Source organism: Cynara cardunculus, assembly GCF_001531365.2.
Source record: "Cynara cardunculus var. scolymus isolate 2C chromosome LG 1, CcrdV1, whole genome shotgun sequence".
Classification (NCBI taxonomy): Eukaryota; Viridiplantae; Streptophyta; class Magnoliopsida; order Asterales; family Asteraceae; genus Cynara; species Cynara cardunculus.
This window is the reverse complement of record NC_037528.1, coordinates 11,702,065-11,722,994: the sequence shown is the minus strand read 5'-3', so window position 1 is coordinate 11,722,994 and position 20,930 is coordinate 11,702,065. Positions and strand designations below refer to the sequence as shown.

The 20,930-nt window shown below is 31.6% G+C and overlaps 1 protein-coding gene across 4 annotated transcripts; it reads left to right on the top strand.

Annotated features, from left to right (window-relative positions):
- The first annotated feature begins 6,227 nt into the window (after nt 1–6,227).
- Nucleotides 6,228–11,796, top strand: LOC112518708 (thymidylate kinase). Of its 4 annotated transcripts, XM_025126501.1 has the most exons (7): nt 6,241–6,360; nt 8,238–8,289; nt 8,878–9,192; nt 10,397–10,508; nt 10,583–10,642; nt 10,989–11,093; nt 11,538–11,796. In XM_025126501.1, exons 2-7 carry the CDS (start codon nt 8,255–8,257, stop codon nt 11,652–11,654), a joined length of 744 nt encoding a protein of 247 aa, XP_024982269.1. In that variant the 5' UTR covers nt 6,241–6,360; nt 8,238–8,254; the 3' UTR covers nt 11,655–11,796. The 4 variants fall into 4 exon arrangements, with proteins under 4 accessions (XP_024982275.1, XP_024982269.1, XP_024982284.1 ...); XM_025126507.1 differs by lacking the exon at nt 8,238–8,289 and having other exon boundaries at nt 6,228–6,360; XM_025126516.1 differs by lacking the exon at nt 8,238–8,289 and having other exon boundaries at nt 8,846–9,192.
- Nucleotides 11,797–20,930: the final 9,134 nt, after the last annotated feature.

Here is a 20,930-nt window from a genome sequence, read left to right as displayed (position 1 = left end):
GTAATTGATAAATGCTTTAGGTTAGGTATTTATTTTAGGTTAATTTTGTTGGTTAATTTTATGGTAATTGGTAAATGTTTTACTTTAGGGATTTTAGGTTAATTAAGTTGGTTAATTTCTAATTTCCAACTTCAATTAGTAGTTATTTAGGTTAATTTTGTGGTAATTAGTAATTGGTAAATGCTTTAGGTTAATTTTGTGGTAATTAGTAATTGGTAAATGCTTTAGGTTAGGTATTTATTTTAGGTTAATTTTATGGTAATTGGTAAATGCTTTAGGTTAATTTTGTTGGTTAATTTTGTGGTAATTGATAATTGGTAAATGCTATAGGTTAGGTATTTTAGGTTAATTTTGTTTATTAATTTTGTGGGTAATTTTGTAGGCAATTAGGCATTTCCAAAAAAAAATTTCTGCGTCCGCCACTGGTTTGCGATATGGACAGGGTCATGCATTTCCAAAAAAAATTGTCGGGAGTGCCCCCTACAATATATTTTTCTGCGTCCGCCACTGTGTGCGACATCAGCTTCTTCAATAAGATCTCACGCTGTTTGCTTACAACTTGGTTGAAACCCAAACCTCCATTTGCAGTAAACTTGTTCCGATTGCAGTCAATTGCATTCTTTTCTCGGGTTATAAAGATTTCATCACGGTTCCTTGATGCCGTGCTTTTTGGGCATTTCAAACACTAAGAGCACGAGCACCATGGAGGTCAAGTCTCTTCTGACTTCCATTCTAAATTTAAGCAACCACTTGTTTCTCTCAGCAAATGGCAGCTTTGACAAAGGGATAATATGAACAGGTGATGCAATAAGACCATCAGGCAATGCAGATCTCAACTCCATCCATTTCCTCTTGGAATCAGTTGAAGCCCCATTATCAGATATATTCATATGGCACAATCCAGAAGTAGCAGCTTTGTCTGATTCGATGGTGGAAAGAAATCCACCAGAATAAGCATCAGGAAGTGTGTCCTTTGCCATAATTCTACTAACACCTTACACCAAATGCAAAATTCTATCGATTAAAAAGTGTCAAATTCTTCTTCTTCACGTCTTGGAAGTTCATGAAAGACCGGTTAAACACCGTCAAACCGTCAATTAATACGGTTGAAATTGGGTTACGCATAACTCAACCCAACCACAAATTAAGTTAATAATACAAATATATATATATACACACACACACACTCACAAAGACACACATACACGCAGTGGCCAAAGGAAAAACCCTGATCTTACCGCCAAGAACCTCTCGTGTTCACAGAGACATAATTTCCTATACGAACACTTCAGCTAGAAAACGAAGCTTAATTCAGATCCAAAACATGACTTATGAACTAAATAGCAGTGGAAGTAAAATATCTTTGCAGAAATTGCAGTTCACGAATTTGAAGAACGTAGAATTCCAAACTTCAAACCCTAGTAAATGAACTCGGTGAGAGCGACAGATGATGGCGCTGAATTTTTCCGATAGGTTCGATCAACGAGCACTCCGTCGTCCGGCGATCAGAGGTGAATGCTTCCAGCCCTTTTGGGGAGAGGCAAAGCGATGCAGCGCTCCTTCTTTCTTGGGGAGTTTTATAGTGTGAGGATATATTCGCTCTCATCAACTTTCTATAGATCAAGTCCGTTGATTAACGTCGACTTCAGAATCAACGGTGTCAATCACCCTTCAGTTCTAGCCAATTATTGTGGGCCACGTCAATGGCGTGTTGCTTTTTCCTACAACTATGATGCGGTTCTAGGTTTAGTCCCTTTACTTTAAAAAGTTACTAAATTAACCCTGTTATTATCTTTTTTAGTAAGGATTTAGTCCTATATTCTTGATACATATTTGAGCAAATTGTTGTAACAGAAATCTCACACGGAACCATATGTGTGGAAGTGATTCATATATGACTCAACAGTTAAGATTAACGGACGGTTCAAACTCATTTCTCGAAGAATACAAACTTAAGGGTCGTTTACTAAACGCTTACTTGGTAAGTGTTTACCGAATAAATTTTCTTATCGGATGAACATGACAAATACCAAGAATCCTACCAGGTAAGGTGAGAAGAATAGAGAGTCTTACCTGGTAAATAAATATTACGACTCTTACCCAGGTAAGCGCTTACCCGGTAAATTGTTGCATTCAATACGTTTTGATGTACTAAAATCTTACTCATCCAAATAAATTATAGTGTGGAGTCCTATGTGTAAACACTTACCGGGTAAGCATTTAGGTAAACAGCTCTTTAAACTTGTTGTGTATAATTGAATACAGTCGCTATGTCCGTTTATCAATTAAGCTACACACCCGTTGACCGTTACTTATACATATATTCTTATCCTTGCTTTGTTTGCCAAGTATTTTTGAATTTACATTTTTTAAAACATGTGTTTGACCTATTAAAATATATAATAAATGGTTTATTTTACAAAAGAAAATTAATTAAAATAGTCATTTTTTGTCGTTTAGCTACGTCCGCAAACTGCGGACTTGAACATTGCGAACATAGTGACATTCATGTAATTATTGGAGATAGATGGTTTAAAAGATGAAACCTTGTAGCCAAAATGACTATTTTAATTAATTTTTCTTCACAGACCCATCGTTACTATATAAAAATACACCATACTGGTATATGTAAATACATATACGACATATATATATATATATATATATGGGCACGTTCAAATAAAAATCGTGCATTTCTAAGAAATCGTGTAAACCAATTTCGATCAATAGAAAAATTCTTTTTTTTTCTAATTAAATTTAATCAATAAGAGTATTTCGATCATTTACAATATTTTCTATTAAATATAGAAGTTATTAATAAATCTTAATTAAGAAAACGTAATAAAGAAAATTGTATAAATGGTAACATTTAAATATTAAATTATATTAAAATATTAAAATTTTGGATTTTATATATTGTCATGAGTTATAATCAGGAAATGTGTCTTGATGAAACAATTGAATTATATAATGAAATCATCAAAACGTAGATGAACAAAAAAAATCCACAAAATGAAACATGTTTCATGAACGTGAAACCGGTTCATGTTGCAAAGAAATTAGGTGAACCGAAACATTTTTATGGTGAACCCGTCGCATTGATGGTGTAGTTAATCTTTTTTTATGAGAAGCAAAATGAAAACTGTGCATTTTGAAAAAAAATTATGAAAAGGAAAATGAAACARGTTTCATGAACGTGAAACCGGTTCATGTTGCAAAYAAATTAGGTGAACCAAAACATTTTTATGGTGAAACCGTTGCATTGATGGTGTAGTTGATCCATTTTGTTGATGAAAAGGAAAATGAAACCGGTGCATTTTGAAAATAAATTATGAAAAGGAAAATGAAACAGGTTTCATGAACGTGAAACCGGGTCTTGTTGCAAATAAATTATGTGAACCGAAACATTTTCATGGTGAAACCAATTTCGTTCATATAATATAATTCAAAATTTAAAACGATTCACTCCATATAATTGAATATAGTGTGTTATATTAATTTTTTTTATATGTGATTTAAAGTTAAAAATAATATATTGTTTTAAAAAATGAAAATAGTGTCATTAATATTGAGAATGATGTTACCAAATGTTAAATTTTGTTTACCATTTTTGTCTTTACTGTTGAAATAAAATAAAATTTTAATATATATATATATTTTTAATTTCCTAAAATAAAATAAACGAATCTTGGTCATTGATCAAGAAAATGGATGGATGAGATTGGTTTACATGGTTTACATAAAATGAAACATGTTTTTATTTGAACACTCCTATATATATATATATGTATGTATGTATGTATGTATGTATGTATGTATGTATGTATGCAGTTTTGAACCATAATGACATACATATAGTCATTGCACCAATTTTTTTTCTAATAATGTTAGCTTCGCTAGTTATAACGCATTTTAGTAAACTCATACTTGTATTTTCAACTATCATTACTACATATAAACTTTTTTTATTATTAAACATCGTGTATTATTTGTTGACGTAAATACCTTAGAATTCAAGCTCACAAGTTATTATAGCATATATAATTTCTTAAAACTTCATATTTGAACTAAATAGAACTAACCATAACTAGCGGATAAATCACATAAATTGACTTTCTATTTAAAAATCTAAATTATATTGAACATAATAGTATATTCACATGTGAATATGTATACAGTTTATTAAAGCAACACATTGAACTGTATAAAACTATTTGATAAAACGCTAAAACTATATTAATATAACATTTTACCTTGTATAATTGATGACTATCTCGTTATCTTGAAACCAAACATAACCATAAAAATCAAAACAAAAGTGATATAAAACTGAACAAATCATGAAACAAGATTCAAAGTTTGAATTCATATAGGATGGCAATGTATTATACAAGCCAATAAGGCAATGATTTTGCGACTTTTAACATTGACATTTGCATTGTTTCATATTATATAGGTTTTACTGCATTTACCATTGAGTGGTTCGATTGGAATTGAGTGGTTCAGTTGAATTAAAAGATGGGAGCATGGAATCAAGTAACGAGTTTGTAATTTCACTCATCATTCACATGGTTGAGATCATAGCTAATTCAACATAACAACATACAACCAAAGGGTCTTTGGCCTAGTGGTATGTGAGTCATTGACCTCCTAGCATGACAAGGGTTCAAACTTCATCAAATGTGAGGAGTGTGTGTGAATTTTTTTTGTTCTATTTGTCTTATATAAATATTATATACTTAAAAAAAAACATAACAATATATAATTACAAATCGCACACACACGTTTTTGGGCAAGATTGTTTGATAAATGACGAGAGTTCGATTTAGCTTTGAACACAAGAAATTAGGGGTCCACATGGGTTGGGTTGTTTGGTTTGACAACATTTAACAACCCAATCTAACTAGTGCGGCTTGAAAAATCTTAATCCGTTAAAAATAAATATATAAAATCAAAGCATAATCTAACCCAAACCCAAAATGTGACGTTTGGATTGGTCGAGTTTAACCCAACTTCTACCTACAGGGGCAAACATACGTTACGAAAAACATGAGTCTAATTAAAAAAGGGGGGTAAAATGGTCATTTTGTCATTTATTCATCGAGCACAACAAGTTAGCTTAATTACATACAATCCATACAAACAAACAAATAAACAAACAACCTAACTCGTTTTATTGGTTATATTTTATTGAAACTAGGCATGTTTTATATCTGCTTCTTATATATTGCTTTGTCTAGCCTTGCATTAAATACACCGTTTCCTAGTTATAATCTTGCCCATTCTTGTGACAACATAGAGTGATTTTTGTATGTTGGTTCTAAACCATTTGCGAGTATGTCAAAGATTTTACTGAAACAATAGTAAGTCTTGTTTCTCATGTTACTTGGGCATTTAAGGTTTTAATGGAATTTGATCAGTTACATTTTGAGAATAGTTACGTTGGACATGTTCATGAGCCTTATGAGTATTTACCGCTCTTTGCTCATGGCTTAGTTATCTAAGCTACGATTGTCCAATTTAGCTATGATTTACTGGATACTTTTTTAATTTACAATGTTTTTCTAATCTCGTGGCCTCTTTAGGTTATGAGTTTTTATGGGTTTCTTCTGTGTTAGCATGCAGAGGCAAACCTACAGCCAAGGGAGAGGGGTTTTGAGCACCGTTGCTCAACCTAAAATTGAAAGGAGAAAGTTTTTTGGGGTATGAAAGGTACACCTATTAAAGATTGAGGGGTGCTACAAGATATTTGAGAAATAGAAGGAGTAAAGGTGCACCGAACTTAAAAATGAAGGGACAAACTTAAAAACTTCATTTTTCAGGTATCATTTTTGTGAAATATGCAAGTAATTAAGCAAAATTGCAAAAACATAAAGATAGAGGGCCAAACTATAATTTCTGATTTTCTTTTTTAAGGAGTTGTTTATTTGGTTGTTAATGGTGATATTAAGAACCAACTTCTTAATCGATAAGATATGACATTAAGAGTTAACTTCTTAATCAGTAAAAGATAAGGGTTGTTTGGAAAAAAAAAAAACATCTTAATGATTACAAAAGGCTCTTAACGATTTAGGGGCTAGGCTCCCCTAAATAATTCAGAGGGTTTCTTCAATCTTTGTCCTCTCTTAATTATTCTAACCACTTAACCATTCGGCAACCGTCAACAATACGTGAGCGCGTCTTTCAAAGTCTTAAAAACTAAAATTTTTAAACAGGCGCCGAGCTCTCATATCTGCCCTTCTTCCCCCTCACACTCTGCTCAGCACCCACAGCGCCCAGCGCCCTCACCTCTGTTCGGCGATCTAATCAGTTCTCTTAGGATCTCACACTCCTCGGCCACTCTCTCAATCTCTTATTCAGGTTTTGTCCTAAAAGCTAACTTAAATTTAAATTTTTGTCCTAAAATTTGATATTAGTCATTTGCCCTAAATTGATTAGTTATAATGGTATATAGTTATGTTTACATGATTTTAAATGATTTTTTTACATGATTTATTTGTTTGTTTTGAGTTTTTAAACTTGAATTATTGAGTTTTGATTTTTGACTTACATTTTTGCCCTAGATTTGCCTTATATCTATTGAATTGATGTTAATTTTCTTAACTTAATTTTAGTTTTCTCAACGTTAGTTGTTGTATTGTTGATGTTAATTTGTTGAATCAATCTAGGGTTCTTTAAGTTCGGTTTGCTAATTTTAATTTGTAAAGCAAAGCATCCTATTTAGTACTAAAATCCTAGATGCATAAAGAAACAAAATTTGAAACCTAGAAGAAAAAAAGTAAATGATAACGGGAATCAAATCCTTAAAGTTGAGAAATTATACAAAATCAACCCAAAAAACTGAATAAGTCCCTTGAAATCAACTAAAACACCGAAAAATTCTCTGGAAAATAAGCAAAAAGAACCAAAAAAAGTCCCTCGAAATCAACCATAAAACTTAAAAACACTCCTCAAAATCAATCAAAAAACTTTAAAAAAATCCCTTGAAATCAACCAAAAAGCCTGTAAAATCCCTCGAAGGAGGAATTCGGCTAAAATCAGATCGAATGGTTTTGCGGGGATTTGATTCAATTTAAAGGTGCAGTGGTGCACAAGCTCAACAAAAATCCTGGTCCGCCACTGTTAGTATGTTAGAGTAAGTGCTTTGAATGCTGTCAGTTTTTTGTAGGTGGATTATGTCGTAGATATCTGGATTCGGGTGTTACAAATGCAGAGTGTTATGTAATCTTTATGAGCATCTTTGAAGGCTCATAATCCTTGTGTACTTTTGTTTTTTGTTACTGCTCTTATGTTTGGTATAGTTGCATAGATAGAGCTTTGGGGGTTCTATTTTATTCATGGCCAGTGCATTGCAGAGAGAAGCAAAATATGAACTTTGATGTAATGAAATTTTAAAGAACGCTTCCTTTTTGTTTGTTTGCCATAGAATTGTGGATGTTACCTGTTTGATTTATTGCTTTTGTTATTAAGATACAAAGTTAACTTTTAACTTGAATTCCTTTTCATCAATTTACATGTGTCACAAGCACACATAAACAAAGACTTGGGCCTATTCTCCTAAAGATATGTTGGAACCTTATTTATCTCCTCTCGAGAGTTCTTTTGGAGAGTAATGAAATAATCGAATGCGATTCCACATATTCTCATAGGATAAACGAAGATAAGATCTACAAATTGAGAAGGAATAACTTAGGGCCTGTTTGTTAGCAGCCCAATGAGCTTAATGGGCTCACAGCTTGTTGTTCAGTCAGCTATACATGACTGTTTGGTAGTGGCTTAATGATATAGAAAGTGGCTTATTCAGTAAGTTTCAGGGGGGGGCTTCATGCAGACATTCAAGTTTTTTTCCATACCTGCCTCTCAATAAAAAAACACGCTCATTCTGTCTATGAAAAAAACCTTTCCAAACAAAAACCTTCCCAATCTATGCAGATAGATTAATCCACACAGACAACTTTATCCATTCAAGACTAAATAGAAACCAACCAAACAGCCTCTTAGTGAAAATGGACATATGATGGAATCTTAAGGTTGTAGTTAGTTGCACTTACATGTACTCATTTCGGTGGGACATAGGTGATTTGTAGTCAAAGTTGAACATAATCGAATCCTTGAGTGAGGGAAGTCACTAATTTACTTGTTATATTTTGCTCTGTATGCTCGCTTTACATTCATTTAACAAGTGTAATTTGGGTTGTTTCCTGTTGTCTAAAGATGCAATCTTTTTTTAAATTCAGTTGTGGGGTTGGAGAACATGCATGCTTGCAATCTCACTCTGTCTAAGTTTTTGTAAGTTAATATTTCTTTTAGAGATTACTGTCTATACATTATTGAAGTTGATATTACCCTTTAGTTGAACCATATAAGAACTCATGATCATCTTTTTTTCAACCATCAACAGAAGCTGGACACCATATCCTAATACAAAACACCAGTGTGGGTATGTTTCAAAACCACACACAAAATATGATTTCCAAGCAATTATGGGATTAGGGATCCAGTTATTTATACAATTCAAATTTGCATGAAAGACACAGAAAATCACACAAGATAGTTGAAACTTTTGTTTTTTTTATTAATTATACACATGCTAATTCACTTGACAATAAGCAAGCATGAGATGTGCATTTAGGACTTCTAGGTTATCCCTAGAAAACCCCAGCCACCTGAGCAACACATGCAATTTACATTTTTTTGAGTTTTTACGTGGCTTATCCTTAAAAATCATATTTTTATATTTTTACAAATGTATGATCAAGGCCTTCAAAAAAATAATTTGCAAGGTATTGATAATGGGTGAATTCCTTATGATTTTCTGAAGTTGATTGTTGTCATGCTGATGCAGTTTCTGTTGAACAAAACCTTTTTTTGCTGTAGAAATTGTGGAACTGTAGCTGCACAACGGTTTTCATTCAATTGCTCATCCAGAAAAGTTCACATGGAAATTAATCACCACAGTGAGGCAAGAGGTGCTCTTGTTGTTTTGGAAGGTTTGGATCGAAGTGGGAAGACCTCACAGTCTGGTAGGCTCCTCTCGTACTTGACTGGTCTTGGGTATCCAGTAGAATCATGGCGGTTTCCAGATAGAGATACTGCTGTGGGAAAAATGATCTCCTCCTATCTTTCCAATCAATCTCAGTTGGATGATCACACGATTCACCTACTCTTTAGTGCAAATCGTTGGGAGAAAAGGTTAGTTTAGACCGTTTTGTTCTTCCTATCTTCTTGAAATCGCTCTTATCATATCTACTATCATATCTACTTGGTTAATCTTGTCTTGAAAACTAACTAGAATACATATTCCCACCAAGCTGTTTTGGTTGCATGTTTATTGGAAATTTCGAAAGGCCATTCCGTAGTATTCTTACATGTCTCAATTCTCATCATGTTGCAGTTGTGAAAATTCTTTGGTTCACATTTGGAATCTTACAATCTAATTTATTTCATGAAACAAATCATGGGAATCCCATTTGTGGATTGGAATCAAGCCGGTTTGTCACCAGATCAGATCATTTTTTATGGTTCTTTATTAGTTACCTTGGATTTTGCATCTTAGTCATGCTGTTTTGTGGATTTGCTGTGGAGTTTATTGGCCCAAACCTTACCTGTACCCGCATGAATAGAAATGTTCTTTTTGTTGGTATCCGATGAAGTTATAAAAATGCTGAATCGGGCAAATGCAACTGAGCAAGTCTGGTGATTAGTATAACTATATTTTGGTTTGTACATCACTAGAGTTTTTGCTTCTTCTATTTTATATTTACACATACTAATTTTACGAAAAGTTGAAGTTGAAACAAGACTATTATTTGGTTTCTGATTTACGAAACTTGTATATCCTTTATTTCTTTAGTTGACAAATTGACAACTATGTGCAACCCCTTTGTATATGTTCATAGTAGACTTCTGGGACAAGTTTCAGTCATATTAATGCTGCTTGTATGATCATTTTTAATTATTTAAATTACCCATAGCAAACCACACTAAAAGCTTGGACAGCAAAATATTTTTAGCCGTGTGTCATTAAGCATCCATCCTTGTAGCCATTATTGGAATCAGACATTATTTCTATCGTTAATGTAAGCCTCTGCAGGCTGGGGCAAGCCTATACTTGACTTATCTTTGACTTCACAACTACATCGAGGCACATTGAGCTGTCATGGCCATTGACATTTATTTATCTGCACATGCTTCTTTCTTGATAATACCTTTTGAGGTTTATGAATTGTTAAACACAATACAAAACTTCTGTTTCTGATTTAATTATTAAAACAGGAAAAACATAGAAAAAACAAACAGTGTGGAAAGGTGTTGATGTTTCTTTTTTCTATTTGAGGCATGTAGTAACTGTTGATGTAGTCAGTGAATATACTAAAGTTTTATCGATGATTTCCAGATCTTTGATGGAAGCTAAGCTTAAAAGTGGCACTTCCCTGATTGTTGACCGCTATTCTTATTCAGGGGTGGCTTTCTCAGCTGCCAAAGGGCTTGATATTGAATGGTGTAAGGTGAAAATCAAGACTTCCTCCTCTTTTCCTGGTTATGAGTGCTTTTGAAACACGTGGTTTTGATTGTTGTGCAGGCTCCTGAGGTGGGGCTGCTGGCACCTGACCTGGTGGTGTACCTTGACATACCTCCAGAGGTAACTCTTCTTAGCTACTGAATCTAACTTATAAATTATATGTATATATAGGGTTGGGTTCCGGTGAGAAGAGAAGTTATGGTGAGAAACGTAAGAAGATATTTCCCCTCTTGGATCAATCCTAATTGAATGTCGACACTAATGAGGTGCGAATCAATTATCTTCTGAAGTGCAATTCATGGGTGAGCATGAGATTGAAAGTGATCAAGGGTTTAGATCTCTTCGTATTCTTGTCACCATAACTTCCCTTCTCACACGATCCTTTGCCTATATACACACACACACATCTGTGTTTGTGTGTGTTTATGTTTATGTTGATAACTTTCTCAAATGATGAATATTGTAGAAAGCTGCTGAAAGAGGAGGTTATGGAGGTGAGCGATATGAGCAGCTGGAGTTTCAGCAGAATGTTGCCCTGCATTATAAAATGCTCAGTGATGCATCATGGAAGGTAACAACGTTTTGAAAATATTTGATTCGTCTAGAACTCGGGGGTTATTCACCAAACACTAACCAGGTGAGTATAGCACCTTAACAAGGACCAAGAATCTTACCTGATTAGGGGGAAGTCAAGGATCAACAGTAACCACTTACCAGGTGATAAACGGTTATCATCAATCTATTTTCATTGCCGGAAATGTTACCCAATAAGGTGAGTAAGTTTGGTAACTCTTGCCGTTAAGTTTTTACCTGGTAAGTATTTGGCAAATGACCCCTTAGTGTCCTCCACAAGTGAATTTTGAACGTTTGTGATTTGAAATCCTTTTGATCAATTTGTGAGACGTATCTGATGCTGCATACGAGTGTACGAGTTTTAAATCTTAATTGTGATCAAAACCATTTTTTGTTACGTCAAATGTTGGGTCATTGATATTGATTAAAATATGTTGAACAGATGATAGATGCATGCCTCCCTATGGAAGATATTGAGAAGCAGCTGAAGGAGATGGCGTTGGATTGTTTGACATCTTGCCGAAAAGGGAAATCAATTTCTCACCTCTGGTTGTCATAATTTGATCATGTTATGGTTATTGTCAACAAGTTTTTTTGTCACAATTGATGTCAATATCGACTGAATCTAATCATGAGTATTAAGTTATATTTGCTTAAAAATGTCTTATAATGCTGTTTTAAAAAGTCAAGTTTTATTGTAATGATATTGCATTATAGTTATATTAGGAGGATTAAATATCGTGAGAAAACATATAGGGAAACGGGTTGTTTGTTTACCTCTTAATAGTTTCACTAAGAGGCAACCTTTGAATCATTAAGAGGAAAATCTTGTTTGGCAAAAAAAAGGTTTACCTCTTAATGGTTTTAAAATCCTCAGAAAAATTTTGTATCCTATACCTCTCTTAACCATTTAGGGTGCGTTTGGTACGTGGAACAGGGTGGGACAGGACATGACACACTTGTCCTATGTTTGGTGTGTTTCTAAGTGGAACTAAATGGAACTAAGTGGAACACGTATGGGACAAGCCTGTTCACCCTCACCCCCTGGAACTAAGTGGAATAAGACATATTTTACAAATATACCCATCGATCTCCATCTCCATCTTCGTCGTCTTCTTCTCCATCGATCTCCAGCTCCATCGATTTCTTCACAGGAGACCTTCATCTCCATCGATCTCTTCACAGGAGACCTTCATCTCCATCGATCTCTTCACAGGAGACCTTCATCTCGATCGATCTCCATCTCTATCGATTTCTTCACAGTCCACCTCCATCTCCATCAATCTCCATCTCCATCGATCTCGATCTCCATCTCCATCTCCATCGATCTCGATCTCCATCTCCATCTCCATCGATTTCTTCATTGGAGACCTCCATCTCCATCGATTTCTTCACAGCATCCAAGAACAAAGGTACGGTCAATTTCTCTCGATTTTCTATGTGTTCTATTTGGATTTCACGAACTGGGGTTTGTTCTATTTGATGAAATTCGAAATGATTTTTTTATTGATTGTGTATTTTTAGTTGAATCATGAACCGGGTGTTTGGATTTTGCCTACTGTTTCGTCGTCTTCTTCATAGCATCGATTTCTTCACAGCATCCACCGTCTCCTCCATCTCCATCGATCTTCATAGCTGGTAATCGATTTTGCCTACTGTTTCGATTGATAAATCGATTTTGCYTACTGTTTGGATTGATAAATCGATTTTGCCTACTGTTTCTCAACACACTCGATTTTTCCTATTGTTTCGTCTGATATGTAGTTATGTACTTGAAATGTCACTGGAGGTAAATTGGTCATTTTAACCAGTTCGGTCATGTTCTGTCCTATCCTGTCATGTCTTACCAAACGTTGAACACATGTCCTGTCCTGTCCTGTCATGTTCTGTCCTGTCCTGTCTGCGTACCAAACGCACCCTTAGCGTTCTAATTTCCTTGTAAATAATTACCAAATAATTATATTTCATTTTACATTATACTATGAGAGTCTTTTAATCATAATGCATCGAACTATTCAACAACTGTTTGTGTCAAACAGTTATAAATTCTAAAAAAAATCTATTTAAAGAAATGAACATGTATACTATTATTACAAATTATTTATATCCATTTATATATGCATTCTTAAAAAACTTTTTCAATTATTTACGTATAAATCTTTTTATAATATTTTACTTTATTATTTGAGTTTTCATTTTATATATATATATATATATATATAGGGGGATTAGATTACAAAGTGTCTATTTAATATAAACTATAGAAACCAATTTCAATCAATAGAAAAATTACATATTTTATTCCTTATTTTTAATGAATAAGAGTATGAATGTCATTTTACTTTATAATTGTTAATCTTGGTGATGTTTTAATTGTTTTCAAATATAAAAAATTAAATATAGTAATTGTTTTTATGGAAACTGTAAATCAATTTATTTTAATGTATAATTATTACCACTAATATTTTATATTTTTTTATTAAATTATACTCCTAAAATATAAATTATAAAACTATACTTCTAAAATCAGTTTGATTACAAATAATTAACAGTCTAATCATGTTTCAATAACTATAAATGAAATAGTTTCATATATGGTTCACAACACCATGTCAAAGGATCCATCTTTCATTCAAGATGACAAGTAGTCTCATAAATTCATTCAAAAAACAGTGAAATAGTTTCATATATTGTTTTGTTTTCATTCGTAAAACAAATGTTATTAATGAAACTACGTTATACAATTTTCAAAATGTTACAAAAATGAAACTAATTTCATTTTGGTTATGAACCATAAAACTACTTTCATTAATGTAATAATAGTATTCAAGTCTTGAAATATTTCATTGACTGAACCATATTTGATTTAATTAATAAAACCAATTTCATTTTCGCTATAAACCATGAAATCGATTCCATTTTGGTTAGAAAACATGAAACAAATTTAAAAATGAATGAAATATTATTATTCAGTTCTTGAAATGTTTCATTGACTGAACAATATTTAGTTTNTTATGAAATTATTTATTTCATTGTCATAGTAACAAAATAATTGTCATTTTTTTTATCAATTCACAATTAATTACTAATTTATTAATAATATAGTTGTGATATTTTTCAGATTTTGATATATTGTTTTGTTTTCATTCGTAAAACAAATGTCATTAATGAAACTATGTTATAAAGTTTTCAAAAAAATTTAATAGGAACCATGAAACTACTTTTATTAATGAAATAATAGTATTATGGTCTTGAAATGCTTCATTGATTGAACCATATTTGTTTTCATTAATAAAACCAATTTCATCTTGGCTATAAACCATGAAACTGATTTCATTTTGGTTAGAAAACATGAAACAAATTTAAAAATGAATGAAATATTATTATTCAGTTCTTGAAATGTTTCATTGACTGAACAATATTTAGTTTCATATGTAAAACCGAGTTCATCTTGGTTAGAAACCATGAAACCTATTCCATTTTAGTTACGAAACATTTCAACAATTTTCACTGTTGAAACAATGTCAATCAGTTTTTGGAATTGTGGTGTCCATGAAACTAATTTCAATGATGAAACGAATTTTATTAACGAAAACATGTTATTCAGATTTTTAAAAAATGTTCCATTGACTGATCCTTATCTGGCTCAAATCTCATTATACAGACGAACAATGAAACGCATTTCACTAACGAAAAAAATAAGATACTGTTTCCAAAACATTTTTATTGATGAAATCAATTTCCAAAATGAGACGAACAATGGTTTGCTAATTTTGCCATTTCTTGATTAAATATTAAACCTTTTATTTTATTTTTTACTTTCCTAATATAACATATTTTAATATTGACCATTGATTAAGAAAATGAATTGATAAAATTGATTTATAAGGTTTACACAAAAGATGATGACTTGCATTTTATCGCTCCTTTCTCTCTATATAAAACACAAATCAAATTGCAATCCATGCAACCCAATAGCTTTTAATCTTAACCATTGATCTTTATCTTATTGAGGAGTTTTTCTTTTTAATTTTTTTAAATCAAAAGGGTATTGTTGTCTATTGGTAATAGTTTTTTGATTTAAAAATGAAACCCGTAAAAGTAGGTAACGATTTTGGTTTGAATATCAATTAATATTCATCATATTTTTGGAAACGATTTTGCATCATATTTCTAGCCATGATTTTTCATTATTTTTATTCAAAATCGTTTTTTTATATTGCATAGTTTCAAATCTATTTTTCATTTGTTCTTGATTTCACATATTTTTAACTACTCAAATGACAACAAATTTCATTTATCTAATATCGCGAATAAGCCTTTCGTGAGTGACATTTTTCTGATTTCAATGAACCGAACATGTTCTCGGAAGTTGATATCGATGCAATTTCATGTGGTGGTTCTGAATCCGTTTGTGAAGTTTCTGGCTTGCTATTTTATGTTGTAATTTTTGATGTATTATCGTATAAAATGAACGACGTTTTAAGTTATCAGACATATTCGCTAAATAATCATAGATTAAACCTTACATATATGAAATCATGGTTGTGAATATGTTGAAAGAGGCGTATGTGAAAAAAAAATCATGAAATTGCTTCTAGTAATGAAATCAGGGTTCATGAAATCGGCATTTGGTAAGAAAACCCAGGTCAAGATGCATGATCAAGTATACATCTGTTTCATATGAAAAGGAAATGCACATGATCAAATATATATACGAAAATAACATGGACATGATCAAATATACATATGAAAATAAGATGGACAGGACATGATCAAGTATACATCGATTTCATATATGAAGTTAATAAAAGCCACCCATTCGTCATGTATGGATAAGATGTTAGAAGTCACATATGAAGTCTGAAATATATATTTTGATCATTCACATATGCATATATGCATCTGCTGATTGTTCATATATGGACATATGCATATTTTGATTATTCATATATGCATATATATGCATCTGTTGATTGTTCGTATATGCACGTATGCATATTCTGATTGTTCATGTATGATGAAACCGTTCAAAATCAAAGTAGCCATCGATGAACAAAGAATTAAAATTAATCAAAAAGACCGTGAAATAATAAATAAATTTAAAACTGTTTTGGATATGTATCTTCCAAATTATTTTTTAATTTAAAAAATAAAAAAAATCTTAATAAAAAAAATCTATGATAGAAACCATTTCACGGAATTAGGGGCTTTAGTTTTTTTTATTAATTAATAGAAAATTAAAAAGACAATTTCCCTTTTATTAAAAAATTAATAAATAAAAATCTCCTTAAAAAAGGATAGATGAAGGGTTGAGATTAAAAGAAGGATTGCATTGGTTATAACAATATGAAGGGTCTCATTTGATACCTCTCTATATACAGGCGTAGGTTTATCTGAGAAGTGCTAAATATTTGAGAAGTTGAGAAGTGAGCCTACCTCTTTCATTGAAATATTAACGGTCAATATTTGAAGGGCTAATTGTGCAGCATCAGATAAATTTGGTTGCATGGTAGCAACTATGCGGGAGATAATTTGGTTGTACGGTCAATATTTGAGCGTGAACTCGTGTGATTCACATATGAACTATATATTCATATGTGAATCCGTGCAATTCAAATTTGAACTCTTTAATTAATTCACATATGAACTATTTTATTGATTAATAGATTAATCTTAGATTCACAAATAGCATTATAACTTTAGCATCCAAATTAACATCTTGCTCAAAATCGCTTTCTGGATTCAGATTTATATTGAAAGAATACGACGAGATTTGGTCGATTTTTTTAAAGAAATTTGATAACCTAAAATTGCGATATATGATCAAGAAAGAATCGAGAGAAATCGTTGATATAATCATTAATGGGATCGAGATCGTATATCGCTGAGTAGACTACCATTATTGTCATCGATGATGATGATGAAGTGATCAATATGTTAACAGGATCAAGATTGAGATTATCATCATCACTTTTTTCTAGTTACCATATTACCCTTCCTTTAATTTTTTTTGATCATTTGATCTAAGAGTTAGAATCACTTATCTACTTATTTGAACCTCTCTCTACATATATTATGTATATAGAGGCAATTTCATGTACAAAACCCAACTATTAATATAAATCATACAAACCAATCTCAACCATTTTATCAGGTCCAATGAATATCTGTTTCAATGAATATTTTGATTGTTTTCTAATATAAAACATTGGTCATAATAAAATGAACTTTTGAAATCTCCAAAATTTGTCAGATGCATGAGTAACTTCTACCTTAAAGTGTTGTTTCACATGATTTTTTTTTCCATCGAAATATAGCACTTGTTGTATGATTAACATATATTTGTTTTACAACGTGTTTGTTTCATATATATTCAGTTCATAATGCGAAATTTTTTACGTCCCGTAAAAAATGTTCACATTGTAAACCGAGTACATGTTAAACATACACATCGTGAAACAAAAATATGTTAAACAATATTCTAAATCATAGTCTTATATGGAAAAGATTATCACAATTTCATGATTTTTTAAAAGAAGACCCTCCTCTCTCTCTCTCTCTCTCTCTCTATATATATATATATATATATAACATAATAAATAAATGCTCAGTATTTTTATATATATCTTAATTAACTGATTTATATGGTTTATACTGCTAACTTTGTTGAAGAAATCTCCATTTAAGAAAGACTTTAAAACTTGTTTAATTATATGGGGTATTGCAATGCAGGTCAACATCACTGCCAAAACAATTTCTCAAGGATACGATCTTATCCGCATCCACATTTGACCCGATTTACATGGGATTAGGTTGGCTACGGATAATGATAAAATAAAGTGCAAGGAGGGAAAAAACAAAAGGCCTGCTTAATTGTGTTTGCATGTCAGTCACGTAAACACGAGCACCGACAGTCATCTTAGCCAGCGGGCATCATGTTTATATGGTTACTGTAATGAATCGTTTTTGTTTTTGTTTTTGTTTTTGTTGGTGGGGAAAAGAATTCTGACATTCATACAGATGTTAATTGACAAATATCTCACCTCTCCATTGTTACAATAAAGTTGAGGGATATTAATAGTTATTTCAAACCAACATGTGACATCTCTCAATCGTTATGATTTCATCTATTTAATAATAGTTCAACCATTTGAAATTATTTAAAAATTAATGATGCTTAAGTCTGAAATCTGAAATATTCAGACTGTTTGTTTTTATAAAGTGACAAATGTCTGAAATTTGAATCATTAGTTTGCTTTGTAACCAACAAACATATGAATATGTATAATTTCTGTTAATTCCAACTCCATTCATTTAAATTCTATGCTTTATGATCATATTTGTATGTTGGGTTTCTAGGTTTCAGTTTATTATCATTTGAATACATTTTTGAACTTGTAAGAATAAAAATGTTCATGTTCATTTTACCAAGATTCCTTTAACTCTTTCTTCTCCTCTAGATCAAGCCTTCGATCCTCAATCTCCATCCTCATCCCACCACCATCAACCACCGTCCACCACCACTGCTTCTTTAAAATCCAACCCAACTCTTTCCACATCCTCTCTCCTACCCTCACCGGGAACCTCCTCTTTAGCGGCTCATTCAACGCCCAAATCCACCTCTACCCCCACCACCGCCACTGATCAATTCACCACCATTCCCTGCACCTCCGCCGTCAAATCTCTCCAAATCCTCAACGAAAATACCCTAATCACAGTCCACCAAGACCACAAAATTCAAATATGAAAAATCGATGAACCCTAATACCCGACCCGAAAGAAACGCCAGCGTTTCCATGGAGAGTGTTATGAAGGAGGGGAATGCTCCGATGGCAGATGAACCTTAATACCCGACCCGAAATAACGTTGATTTTTATTTTGCTAACTATAATTTCAAGTAAGTGTGTTAACTTATTATTCGTGTTTGACCATAATAATTTACATCCAACTGCATCTAAGAAATACACAAGACGTAAATTAAAACAAATATTTTAATCGTTAATAAGTTGATAAAAAATGTGCCCATACAATTCCTTTATTTCAATTTTGACATAATGTTTATACTTTATTAAATAATCAAATATGAACATACTGATTCTAATTTGTAATTTAGGCTTTCAACTAATTTAGCTTGTTATTTAATAAACTATTTAAAATTATTTAATTAACGTGATTTTATTTGATTATATATATATATATATATATATATATATATTTTAATTTCTACTAAATAAAACGTAACATAATTTAACATTTTTGTTGACAAAATACAAAGTAGACACTACATTAACCATCATTTAACTATATTTTATGTATATCCTATAATGTAATTTATGTTATAAAAAACTAAGTCCTTTGTTTCTATTTTTATTTTTAAGTTCTTAATTATCATTTATGTGTGATTTGTTCAAATGTTTTATAATCTAGACGGTTTTTTTTAATTATTTTCAGAGTATCTTATAACTTAATAGGGTCTGAATAAATAAGAGGTAAACTAATATCTTAATTCTTTTTATTTTTCATTTTTTTTAATTCTCTTTAGTTATTATTTCTTTCTCCACTGTCCTTTAATCACCAATGTGAAATGTAACCTCAAACCTTCTCTCTCTCTCTCTCTCTCTCTCCCTCTCTCTCTCTATATATATATATACACACACATATATATATATATATATATAATTTCTGTACGAATAAGTTAGCTTAAAAGATTAATGTGAAACAAGAACTTCTATCGACGATCTATCTTCTATCAAAAGTATCGATCTTTCCGCAAATAAACTCAATGGCAGCATTCTCGATAGCATCGGAAGTCTTGTGCTCCATCTGTTAAACAATTGTTAAGATGAATTTCAAGAATGGAAATCTTACGAAAATCAAGAGAATTTTACAAAATGTTTGCACCCGATTTTACAAAAACAAACTATTGATTAAGATTTCAAACGTTTGTCAATTTATAAAAATAAACAATTTTATTGATTCAGATTTCAGATTTCAGCACTCATTCTTATTAATCAGAAGTGAAATAACACTTTAGACTTCAACATCTTTTAAAAAACAAACACCAACTAAATGAAATTTTAAGTTGATGTTTCAATTTATTCAACGACATTGTAGGAATATTCCATTTTAACAATAATTAAAATAATTATTTACTTTGGTCTAGTAATTAAGTATTAAAATAACAAAACTAATGAACTATTTTATAGTTTAATAACTTATTTTAATCTAATCAAAAATTTAAAAATGATAATTTTATAAGAATTTAAAATAATTTGGTAATATAATAAATATTTATGGTCTTGATGGCAACGTCTCATTCAGTGGAATTTAAAATTTCTGAAAATCGATTTGCAAGGAAAACTTTAGGTGGCAATGTTAAAGGCATTTTGCAAGCCTTTTGAAAATTCTTTGTAGATGCCTTAGAACACCAGACGTTTTCAAAATTTAAAGGAGCTGCGTACTTGAGGTTGCTTTTTTATGATAAAACAACAAACTATTCATTTTTATATTAATATATTATTTTTACATTAATATTGATTGATTAAGGAGCTGTTTGGCAGTTGCTGAATGGTTTGGTGTAGAATGGTTAAGTGGTCTGAATGGTTAAGAAAGCCAGAATGGTTAAGTGCTGAATGAAATAATGTTGTTTGGTAACTGTTATCTGAATGACAACAAATTATCATTTTAACCCTCTGTATGATTTAGTATGAAGAAAGCCTATGCCAATTTCCTTCAAAAAAAGAAACGATCAAAATGTTTGATACAGGAGTGTGTGAAAGAATTTCATTCTTGTATTGTTACCATAGGGAGTTCACTTCTGTATGTTTGTTTC